This window comes from Macrosteles quadrilineatus, unplaced genomic scaffold (genome assembly GCF_028750875.1).
Source record: "Macrosteles quadrilineatus isolate MER2022 unplaced genomic scaffold, UCM_ALF_1.0 Scaffold_1__1_contigs__length_201487025, whole genome shotgun sequence".
NCBI lineage: Eukaryota > Metazoa > Arthropoda > Insecta > Hemiptera > Cicadellidae > Macrosteles > Macrosteles quadrilineatus.
This window is the reverse complement of record NW_026542594.1, coordinates 179,308,555-179,320,719: the sequence shown is the minus strand read 5'-3', so window position 1 is coordinate 179,320,719 and position 12,165 is coordinate 179,308,555. Positions and strand designations below refer to the sequence as shown.

General features: G+C 33.1%; 1 protein-coding gene across 3 annotated transcripts in view; it reads right to left on the bottom strand.

Moving 5' to 3' along the window:
- Positions 1 to 12,165, bottom strand: part of LOC128990805 (cyclin-G-associated kinase-like) — a 37,228-nt gene that overhangs the window by 17,640 nt on the left and 7,423 nt on the right. For all 3 annotated transcript variants that reach the window (XM_054413394.1, XM_054413402.1, XM_054413411.1), the window contains exons 6-11: positions 11,107 to 11,232; positions 8,000 to 8,225; positions 6,901 to 7,047; positions 4,458 to 4,581; positions 3,818 to 3,955; positions 994 to 1,204 (exon numbers count right to left, since the gene is read on the bottom strand). In XM_054413394.1, coding sequence (XP_054269369.1) covers positions 994 to 1,204; positions 3,818 to 3,955; positions 4,458 to 4,581; positions 6,901 to 7,047; positions 8,000 to 8,225; positions 11,107 to 11,232 — 972 coding nt within the window. The remainder of the gene's footprint in view (positions 1 to 993; positions 1,205 to 3,817; positions 3,956 to 4,457; positions 4,582 to 6,900; positions 7,048 to 7,999; positions 8,226 to 11,106; positions 11,233 to 12,165) is intronic.

The following is a 12,165-nucleotide window of genomic DNA, read 5'->3' as shown; positions in this document are numbered from 1 at the left end:
ACAGTAGCGTTAAACTTTTAGGTGTCCATCTTGATCCTAAGTTAGTTTGGGATACTCATGTTACTAAGGTTTGTTCAAAGCTGTCCAAAGTTGTTCACATGTTGCGTCGCCTTAGATTTAGCCTACCTAGTCATTACTTAAGATCTTGTTATTTTGCTTTTTTTCATAGTGTTTTGCTCTATGCTATTTTGTACTGGGGCAATAGTTCAAAAATAAGTGAAGTTTTAGTGATCCAGAAAAAGGCTGTGAGGATTTTATTTAATGTAGACCCTGATGAGCACTGTAGGCCCTTGTTCAAACAAGCCAAGATTTTAACTGTGATAAATGTATATATTTTTGTGTGTTTATGTTATGTTAAGAAGAATTTAGATAACCTCACTTTGTCAAACCAAATCCACAACCATTTCACAAGATCTAGTCATCATATTTATAGGCAACATTGTAGGTTAAGTAAAACCCTCAAGTCTTTCAATGTTCTTAGTATTAATTTGTTTAACAAACTGCCTCATAGCGCAAAAGAAGTTAGTAATAGTAAATTTGAGAGAGTTTTGTCAGATTGGTTAGTGGAAAACCCCATGTATAGTGTTAACGAGTTCTTGAAAATGACTTTCAACGATTCAATGTTACCATTCTGTGTTAAGGTCTAGGCCTATACATCTGTTTATTTTTAAGTAGGCTAAGATATTGTAAAAATGTGACTTTGCCCATTGCATGTACATGTTTAACGGCAATAAACGATTCTTATTCTTATTCTTATTCTTATAGACGAGCTTCACAAAATCAACTTTTTATAACCATCTCAACACCGATTACAAATTTCAGCAACTTTTCAACAGTTTACATTAAGTGATTGGAACTAAACTAGCGCTAGCTGGTAAAACAGTAAAAGTTATTTAAATGGTCTAATTAGATTTAATATAGTCTAAAATAGGCTTTAGGTTACAAAAATTAAATGTACAATCGCTCAATCTCGTACATCTTTGTTTTACTTACTCTCCCCTTGCCCAGTCGCCCAGCGGGGTAGGATCTGCCAGAGACGTTGTACACACAGTAGTGCGCCCCCGGATGTCCAGTCTCCAAGTACATTTTGACGTCCTCCGCGTAGTTACTGCGTGTCGTCATGTCCAAACCCTCCGCTGGGTACGGCATCACGGCCAGCCGAGACGTAACGTAGCTGATGTCAACCTCACTACGAGCCATGCTCCTGTGAACAGGTGACACATGATTTCATATTTTAAATCTCTGAATAACTTGTGGTAATAGAATAAAGTAGTTTAAATACCTATTACTGCTGGGCAATTAACCCTCCGAGTGTTATGTGTCGAAAAATTGACACATAACACACTTTGTGTAGTGTTTTGTGTTGATTTTTCGACTCACAAACACTGTTTACGGCGAAGGCTCTATGACTGACAAAATCGGATTGAACTGGATAGAGTTAGGTATCGTTTTATTTTACAGATTCAGAGCTTTCTCTGGAGGTCTGTCTCTAAGCGCTATTCATTTTAGTTCCGAAAATATTGTAGCAGACAGCTGACATGCGTATTTGTAAACAGCTTAGTTAACCTCGGACCGATGACTGATGTGTTTTATTACGTTTATCATTGTTTTAGTGTTAAAAATCAAAAGTAGTGATATACGTGGTGCATTATAAGAAGATTTAAGTGATTTTGAAGGGCTGGTTGATGATCCTGAAGAAGTAGGTAGTGATATTGATGTAAATTATCAGCCAGATTCCTAGCTATAGTTAGGCTATGCATTTTTAGCTAAACGATATGTACTGAAATCTGGTTTTGCCTTATTTATTTGCAAATCTACTTCCTTATATTATTATATATTTGTAATCCTCATAAAATTTAGAACAAAGTGGCTATTTTCAAATATTTATAGGCCTATAATTTATACAATTTCATTGAGCGCAAACTTATTTTTTTTTTGAAAATTTTCCAAAATATTTTTTTTTACCTAAACAAATTTTTTGAAACAAATGTTCCTTATGTTTTATGTATAATATTGAAGCCCATGATTTTCCAACCAAAATGGTATATAGAACAGTATAATTAACATTGTTTTTAAGCTTCTCAGATCCGTTTTAATAAAACCTTGCAAATGCGCAAAAAATAGGCAAACATTAAGGCCAAAACTAGGGACACTCGGAGGGTTAACTACCTATAACTAATAAATCATTTGAAATTTAAAAAAATATAAATAAGTCTTTGTCATTTTAATATCAGAATTGAAAAAAATAAGACTTTAGTAAAAACACAAAACTTCCAACCAAACAAAATTACCGATTTATCACTACAAACATATGTTTACATGTAATCATCAACACACTGAACATTACAATACAAAACCTGAACATAATAAAATATAAAACCTCCATCTTTTTCTTTTGACGAAAAATATCCTAAATAGACTGGGTTTTTTCTTGAAACGAAGCAAGTAATCCATTGAAGCGCTTGAGTATCCAAGTTTGTCAATAGAAGGTTCAGTTTACTATCACTAACTGAAGGTGAGTGGTACAATAAGTGGTTATCTATATGAGTTACTGCTTCATGTTCAATGTTATGCGCACATCGCTCACATAAATAGTCAATGTGGCATGAGTAAAACCCAGTCACTCTAGGGATAATAAAAACAAAATTTGAAAGTAAAATCAAACATTGATATCTTTTATTCTGGTAAGTATCAGAACATAATTGTCTTTGGGCGGAAAAGTTAACACCAAAACAAATTTGTTCAAATATTGGTTTTTAAAATAAATGTTTAAATGCATTTAAAGGTATTTTGACAGTACGAATACCTATTGCTATGTTTATTTTTATTCTATGTGCAACTATTTTTATTCCTAAGGACTCTAGTGTATTTATTTTTTTCTTTTCAATTTACTATTCCAACAAAATATATTATTTTATTTTAACGAGAAAATTTGTTGATTAAATCTGTCATTTAACTCCATGATTAAAGTGACATTATTAAAACAGTATTTTAAAGAGTGTGTAATTAAAGTTCTTGTTACGTTTTAATTATGAGGATATTTTGCCCATAGGAAAGAAGAGTGTACTTTTCACTGGTTGTGGATGATTTCTTTAATTTTTTTTTTTTTTTTTTTTTTTGGGGGGTGTTGTAGTATTGGAAGAGAAAGAAAACAATTTATAGAATATTTTTGTTAATCAAACTAGTTTTTGAATTGACTACTTCCTATTACTAAGGACAACAATTTGAATTGAATTATTTTTGTAAATGTTGTTGTTAAAAATATAAATTATTAAAAAGTGCTTAGCTTTTTGCTTGTAAATTCATGACTATCCATTTTAAATGGCTTTTTAGAGGCTCTTGACAATTTTTTTGTGAACTGATTTGATGAAAATTGGCTAATTTGCATTGCCTTACATGTAGTCCATATTGGAAAAAATATAATTAATAATATAATAGTCTAGTTTATAGCTATACCTTTTATAACATTTGGCAAATTTCTCTATTCCAAAGTACGCTTTTAAAATTTAACACAAAACAAGATGTGTGTGATCCTTGTAGTAGCAAACTCTATTACTCAATGAGTATGTAGTTAATATTTTGAATGGATCTAGATATAACTGTAGAATATTTAATTTAAAATCTGTTTGACCACAAACACTAGAAAAATGGGAATCCACTTAGTACACAGGTTTGCTGCAACAACAGGGGGAGGAGTGTATTTCATCATATAACAACAAAACAAATTAACCTACCTTAGTTGAATAATCAAAATTTTTTACTCACAACAGGTTTTGAGTATTATAGCAAATTATATATCTGTTAACTATGTACTTACTGCTGGACAGTCTGAACAACTTTTGAAGATGTATCTTTGAGTCCTTTAAAGAAGCTGCCTGCCCCGCCTTTGATGGTAGAGAACAGACCACCGCCACTGCCACTAGCCGGGGGTAGCGGCTGTTGTACTGGGGGAGGTCTGAAAAATGCCTCGATAGTATGTTTCACCCTTTCAAGTGAGAATTTTTATTTCTTTATAAATGTCTGTTTTTTTAGGTCTTTTAACATATGTCGATATTTAACAAAAATTAAAACTAAAAAGGAAAATTTGTGTCTTTTATAATAGTGTTCAAACAGAAGCAAAACAGGTATTGTGAGCGATTACTATTTGCCAGCAGCTTCATCTCAAGCTGGACACAAACTCCTGCTGGATAAGCTCCTGGACACATTGGTAACCTTAATAAGAATTGCACGCACTTGTACAGGAATCGAACCCACACATATAATCAAATCTCAGAGCTAAACTCAATCAGCTAATACATCACCTTCAGTAGAAAGGGAAGGGTGAATGCGAAAATGAGTGTGACACTAGCGCTCACAGATGAGTTTGAACAAATTACGCAAGTGTCGGTGGGACTACTGAATAAGCATTGAGGATAAACTTGTCAAAACATTGAGGATAAACTTGTCAAGACACTTACCTCGAAGGCGGGGGTGGGTGTGGAGGGGGAGCCCTGTGAGGAGACGCAGGCATCTGTGTCGGTGGTGGGGGTCGGTCCAGACCGTTGTTAGTCCCTACGTTGTTTGTCACAGGGGGAGGACCAGCTGTAAATTGACCAAATACATAACACAGTTATTCAATTGCGATAGGATTTGTTACAATGTACTTTTTGAAATTAATCTACACAAAATCAAGATTAAATCCTTCTGCTATAGTGATTTGACATAGGTGAAATTAATTTGCCCCTGGCTTAAGAGCGAAAAAGCAATAGAATGGAGGTGATCAATTTGACATTATATGAAATTCAGTTGTAGCTTGTTATGAAATTGGAAGGATCTAATGCCTCACAAACTGAGAAATATGATTTATGATTCTTTCTTAGTTAAAAAAAAGGATTCAAACAGTTTCTGATTTAATTGAACTTGTTTTGAAAACTTAACATGATTTTTTTGATAAAATATGTAAATCCAAACAGAGAGAAAATTTCCGAAACAAAGTATCTCTTTTTATTTTACTCAATATTTTAATGATACAAAAAAGTAGCAATCAGATATTTTATGTGGGCTGCTGTGTACAAGAGGATTTTTTTTTCATCAAAACTTACCTCAATCATGTATTACTCTTAATTTAAGCCAGCTTCAATAACGTTGTTAACCTTTACAAAAACTTATTCATCTTGCAAGGACTTCAGTGAACTATTACCAAGACAATCACACTCACAACAAGTACGTTTTAATCAGACATTACAAATTTATCTATGAGAAAAGAGCATAACATAAACAATAATGAATGTTGATGATAAAAACTGGAACATACTGCACCTAACCAGAAGAAACTCAGTACTGCATTACACCGTGACTTAGACTTTGTTTCTGAATCTTTGTTGTCAATTTGGAATTGATTAGTAGGGCCTACACTTGATATATATATATATTAATTCATCATATCAATATAAAGTAGGACTCACAGTTTTTAGCAAAACTCTTCGGCAGTTCCATGAATTTTGGTTGCCCTACAGGTAAAGGACCAGAACTTATTTTTGTTAATTATATTCCAGAGTTCCGTTAATCTGACTGAATTAGGACTGGATCCTGTGTAATTTTATTCAACAATTGGCCAGATCCTAACAATAAGGTTTTCATTCAGTTTTTATTGGATTACTAGTTGGTTTAACTCTTGGGTAGGCTGCCTAAAATTGCCTAACTGCTCTTGTAATTTTACCAGAAACTTAACTTTAAGTTCAACATTACAAGCTATCCATAAGCTTCATCACTTTTCAATAGAACTGCACTTGGTAAAGTTAGGTTATGTTTTATGGTTAAGAAGTATCGTTTAATAAACAGCTGTTCAAGAATGAGTGTCAACACTAAAACCCAGTAAACAAATCAGTTAATAAAAAGAGAGTAATTTTTTAGGATGAAAATCCGTAAAATTTTCAATATGCCACTGTTTTGTTTCTACAAATCTTAGGAAGCTTAATTGTTACAAAATATTTTCAGAGCCCACTTTATTTGTGTGCAGTTTCAATGTTGTTGGTACATGGATTGGCAAGCAATATGAAATGAAACATTTAAACCTCTTCGTAGGATATCCAGGCTATAAGATTTAACTCAGGTTACTAAATCAAGAATTAAGAAACTAGTTGTCATCTAAAATATGAATTCACACAAAACAAACTGACACATTGGTAAATTATGTGGAGTTATATTCGATTCCTTAGTGTTCATAGATAGTTGTCAAATGAGTGATATAAATAAATATCACATTAAAAGAGGTGCATGTATTTGTCCTTCAGAGTATAGTGTAGTATTGAAGCCATTTTTAGAATTAAAAAAAATGGACATAAAAAATTCTTTCAAATCTTAGAGATTTGCAAAGTGGTGAGTGCACTTTCAAAACATCCTCAATAATAAGTTATTTATCTTATAATTTTAGAATCCTTATTCTACAATTCAAAATCATGGTCTAGAGCCTTTCCTTGAACAAAACTAACATTTAAATTTATAAGTTTGCTTTACCAAAGCACAACCCAGATGAAATAAAATCTAAAAAAAAAAATTAAAAAAAACTTAAATTGTTGACTTTGTTGTCTTTAAATTTTGTATCTCCAAATGGTAAATCTAAATGTCCAGCATATTACTTTAGAAATGGATGGGATGAAATAGGAAAATTAAGTAAAAATAACAACAAAAAACAGTTTTATTAACTACACCATAAACATGCAAACATGCAATAAGGTTTGGTAAACTGGAATATACATATTTACACTAAAACATAATATATATTAAGGAATCTAGTGTTTATTACAACCATAAAAATACATTCAGAAAGAAACAATTTATGTTTATGGAGGATTTCGGTTAGTACAGGTTATGGTCAAAGAAATGAAAGTTTGTCACAAAGTGCGGAGAAAAGTGAATCACCTGGTCGGGCGTTGGAGTCTATCCGCTTGCCTTCCAACGCGAGAGGTTCCCGCAAGTTGACACCGCGAGATTCCGCAATGGCTGCCAATCTCTCCAGTAGGTCTGAGACTGTCATACGATATTCTGGATTCACTTGTAGACATCCTCCTGTAATTACATAAGGAGACTGTTAATTATTACAACATATAAGGATTCTGTGTGATTTAAGTTTAAAACTTCAAAACTTGACTTTCTGGAGTTCAGATAGTTGAAAGACAAATGGAGGTAGATTACAGATTACAACCTGGTGAGTTTCAGTAGATATTTGAGATTAGGTTCACAGAGAAAATCATGTCAAAATCCATTCAAAATAAAGTTAAAACCAATAATAAAGTAAGCTTTAAAGTAAAAAAAAAATTTACCGAAATATAAAATAAAATAATCTTTATTAGCCTATATTAAATAAACTGTGTTATGCTATAGTTTAAAGTATATAAACAACTAATTATGGACCACACTTCAGTCCCACAAACAGCTTACTTATACAGAGAGCTGTTTTTCTCTAACAAATAATGGCTAAATGTACATCAGACAATCCTTGACATGTAGTATCGAGTGCTACATATGTTTTTAGCTCCACTGTCGTTAGGCTATCAAAAGGATCCACTTGATGTGTTTTCAGAATAAATAAATAAAACATAAAATTTTAAAAAACCCATAATGAGACGACACTTCAAGTGTATCCATTTGTTCGCCTGATGATGGCGGAGCTATTTAAATAACCGCCGAAACATATGTAGCACTCGATATTACATGTCAAGGATTGTCTGATGAGGTACGTTTAGCCATTATTTGTCTTATACACGCAATCCTGGGGCTATGAAATTGAATTTTAATGGTTTTTCTCTTCTATTCTATTCCAAAAATTGAACTTTTTGTAAAGCCTATTTTTTATGAATTTAAAAAATAAATAGTATTAGTAGTTATAAGCTCAACGTTATAGAAACAAGATCAGGGTTTGGACCGTTACCATACAAACACCGTCAGTAGATAAATATCAGATAGCACCGAGTCCAAGACAAAATTAAAACTTTATCACAAGAGAACTACTGAGACTCACGTATGAGAGGATGAAAGTCAGAGTACTTTGCATCCCCGGCGGGAATCGTGTAGTTGGCGTTGAGAATCCTCAGCTTGGCCGAGTCCTCAAACGGGTGTTTATTGTAGCAGAGCATGTACAGCATACAGCCAAGAGCCCACACGTCACTGGCCGATGTTATTGGGTAGTTGTTCCAGGTGTCGACCATCTCGGGAGCTCGATACATAGGCGTCGTACACCTGTTCATCTGCAATTCCAAATGTAATTTTGATCAAAATGATCAATGTCTAAAATCTTACGGGAGATATGGTACCAATCTAAGTTTGAATGCTATTAGAGGGATTATAGTGGATATTTTCAACCATTGTTGGTAAAAAACAAGTTTTAACAGTGTTTAGGTATCTGGAATCTTATCCCTTCTAAGGAGGAAAAATACACAAAACACAGACAAAATCATGAAAAAAACCATCAATTAGTACAAATAGGAAGCAGTTGAGCATAATGAACTACCTTCGATGGACGTCCTAATTTTTACAGAATGTCGAGGATTAATGTAAAATAATTTTAGGATATTTTAATGCGAGATAACGCATCAGTCTAGACCTGCCCTCCGTGCATAACGTGTTTCTCGGTAACACGTTTTTGTAATGTCGACGACCTCCTCTGGAATTAAATTTGATGTCCTTCGAAATCTGATGAAGTTCCCCTTGGGAATGAAACTGCAGTAGCCTATATAGACTACTAGTTTTATCCTCTCTCTCTTCTTTTGTCACTGGTTATTATTGCAGGTATCTCTAGGCCAGTGTTGGGAAGTAGCGCGCTACAAGTAGCGACGCTACAGTAGCGCGCTACTTTTTTTTGTAGCGTTAGCTGTAGCTACGCTACTTTTAAGATTTTGTAGCTTTAGCTGTAGCTAGCTACATTTTTAAAGTAGTTGTAGCGGAGTTTTAGCTACTTTTCTCGCTACATTAACATTGTTTGAGATAGTGATTTTTATCATAACCTCAACCTTACGTGAAACAACCTCTTTCAAACTCAGATTTTCAAAAAATTAGGCCTTACTTTCTTGGCTTCATACAGCTGGTTGCAGCCGTTTCATCCCTATTACAACGTTGTGTGGACATGGAGGCCATTAAAATGAGTGTTATCCACATTTTTGGCTCTCATTTCCTTAATTTACTACTCTATGATTACTGTCAGATAAAATAAAATCGCTAGATGCAGACGACGTTTAAACGTTACCGGTGACAAGAGAAGCTATTGAATGCTTGCAAGTGATTGACAGGGAAATTAGTAATCAATTTAGTTTGTTTATTATACCGATGGTGTTTCAACTTGGATTTTAATGGAAACCAACACTAAACCTTAAAATGATGAGAAAGCTGGTCTATCAACCTTTGCTTCAGCTGTTGATTGTGGTTCATCATCAAAAGCCCTTCCTTGGTTAGATTACGAAGATTTTTCAAAGGTTTACTAAATTAACAAAGAGGAAATTACCTGATGTGATTTAAGATATGTATATACTAAATGACAATTGTAACGAAAAAATCTCCATATAACATGAAACTTACTTTGAAAAAATAGCATAGTTTGCTCCTGGTAACAGCTCTTGTATAGGACTATTAATTCCTAGGCTATGCTATGGTTTAAGACGAATACCAAGTTCCAAGTTCAATTATTAGGAATCCTATCTGTTTAGTCCTAGCAAGAACAAGCCTACTATATAGCCAACTTGTTACATAGCCAAGTAGGCCTACATGTTATTTTTACTTTACAAATTTCAACATGTTTAAATTAAAAGCCTATTTCAGGATAAGTTACTGGATACTGTTTTCTGTACAGTACCAACTAGGTTGAAGTACAATTTGCCCTATGCATAATGACAATAAAGGACGATTTCTTGACATTGAAAAGTGTTATTCATAGAACAAGTAACTTATCACTTAAAAGTTTATAGCAATGTCGTTTTTAACATTAAAATAAAGCAATAAACTCCAATTTCAGTAGGCTAGGCTCTGTAACACAAAAAAGTATTTTTAAATAATCGTTTTACAGTTTTATTGGTCTTAATTGTTGATATAAGACATCTATAAATGAATCTATATTAAAGAAATAAAATGAGCTTTTAAAATATAGTTTGGTTGTATGTCCTTTGAACTTAATGAAATTTACATTTAAGATGCTTAAAAATAATGTGATATTTAAAAATAAGTACTAAATATGATGGGACACCGAACTATTTGGTTCTGTTGTTGTAATGTTAGGTTTATAATGCCAAAAAATTAAATACAATCTAGGAATAATTTGTTTTCCAATTAATGTTAAGATACAATACTGACATTTTTTTAATGTTTGTTCAGTAAAAATGTAGTTGCAATTAATTTTACATTTTCCTAATGTGCGTGAAATAAAAAGTAGGCCTAACGTCTTTGGAAAAGTAGCTAAAATTGTAGCTGTAGCTACATTTCATTGTAGCTGTAGTTGTAGCTAGCTACTTTTTCGGAACTGTAGCTGTAGCTGTAGCTAAGCTACTTTTTTGGAAATGTAGCAGTAGTTGTAGCTAGCTACATTTTAAAAGTAGCTTCCCCAACACTGCTCTAGGCCCTACTGTCTACTTATGTACAAGTTCCTCAATGTCTTTATTATTTAATGGCATCAATTACCATTTCTTTCCCATTTAAATTGCATTACCGGTACTTTAATTGTTATGCAAGTAACAGTTTGAAGTTAATTTATATTATTTAAGGATTAACTAGGTACAAAGAAAGTGTACGATCATATTCCATACTCAAACTGACTTCCAGGATTCCAAAAAAAGTGTGCGAGACATTAAAAATTAAATAATATTTCTAGTAATTCGTGAAATCTTTGTCCAATATAAAATTCAATTGTCGGCTACCAAAGTAATTTAACCATACCACACAGAAGTTATGAATTTTTTCCTGTCACAAAGTTAATTTAATTAAACCATAAAAAATTGTATACAAAAAGTTTTACAGGTTTTCTTTCTACAATTGGGCGAGTGTAGAAGATTTAAAAAACATTACTCTTTTCAGCCTCTTTACACAGATGTGAAGGGTATAGCAGCAAGTAAAGATACTAAGTGTTCAAAATGTTTGTCAACTCACCTGGTCCTCAAGCATGGCTCTCTGCTGAGCCGTCCAGTTGTTATCAGGATAGAATGCCTGTGTTGTAGCACTTCCGAAATCGCAAAGCTTGATTTTCCCCTCACTGTCCAATAGCAAATTCTCTATCTGCAAATACAAATCTATTTTAAACAGAGATTATTAATTCAACAAGCAATTTCAAATTTCTTACAAGCTTGTATAAATGACAGTTCTTTTCTGACGTAACGTCCATTTTGTTGTGAAAAGACCAAGAGAAAGAAGAAGGTATATGAGGTGAAGAGGGGAAGGGATGTAGAGAAAAGATTAGAATTGCAAATGATGGAGGAAAGGAAGCTATAGAGGCGTAGATGACGTCTAGATATCAGATATCAGAGAATATCCTGAACTAAAGAGGAAACTTGTAGTCCTAAAGATTCCGATTTTATCCCAGAAAAATCAGTAGCTCTTTGATTGTTTGATACTCGATCCAGCTGTTCTTTATCATTGGCCTTCAAGCTAAAGAAAATGCTGATCTTTGGCAGTAACAGATCCACAATGTCATCTTACTCCATTCTATACACTCCCTTTCTATACAACTATAAATGAGTACACATTGTGTGGCTTTCTAAATAAAATGATTTGGAGGCATTTCATGTGTACTTTTGTTTGCTTAAACATCCGGAAATCTTTCACACCTAGCATAAACTGTAATTCATATGGAACGTAACGGCATTGCCACCTTTTGGGACTCAACTAATATAATCAAAGCTATATTATTTAGGCCTAGGTACTGTTTCTTTTAGATCGCAGATAAAGTAATTAAGATGGAAATAGGCTTTACATATCTCTGTAAAATAGTCCAACTATTAAAATTACTAAGTAGCTTACAAGTTTTGTTACGAAGACATTTTCAAAACTTGCAACTAATCAAAAATGCAATCAAACAAATACAATATGAACATAAAGACGATACGAATACACAAACATTTAGATAGTGTGATGTTAGTTTTAATTGTGTTATTGACAAGTTGCATGCTTTGAAAATGTTGTATTCGCCATGATACATTTAAGCTACTGAGC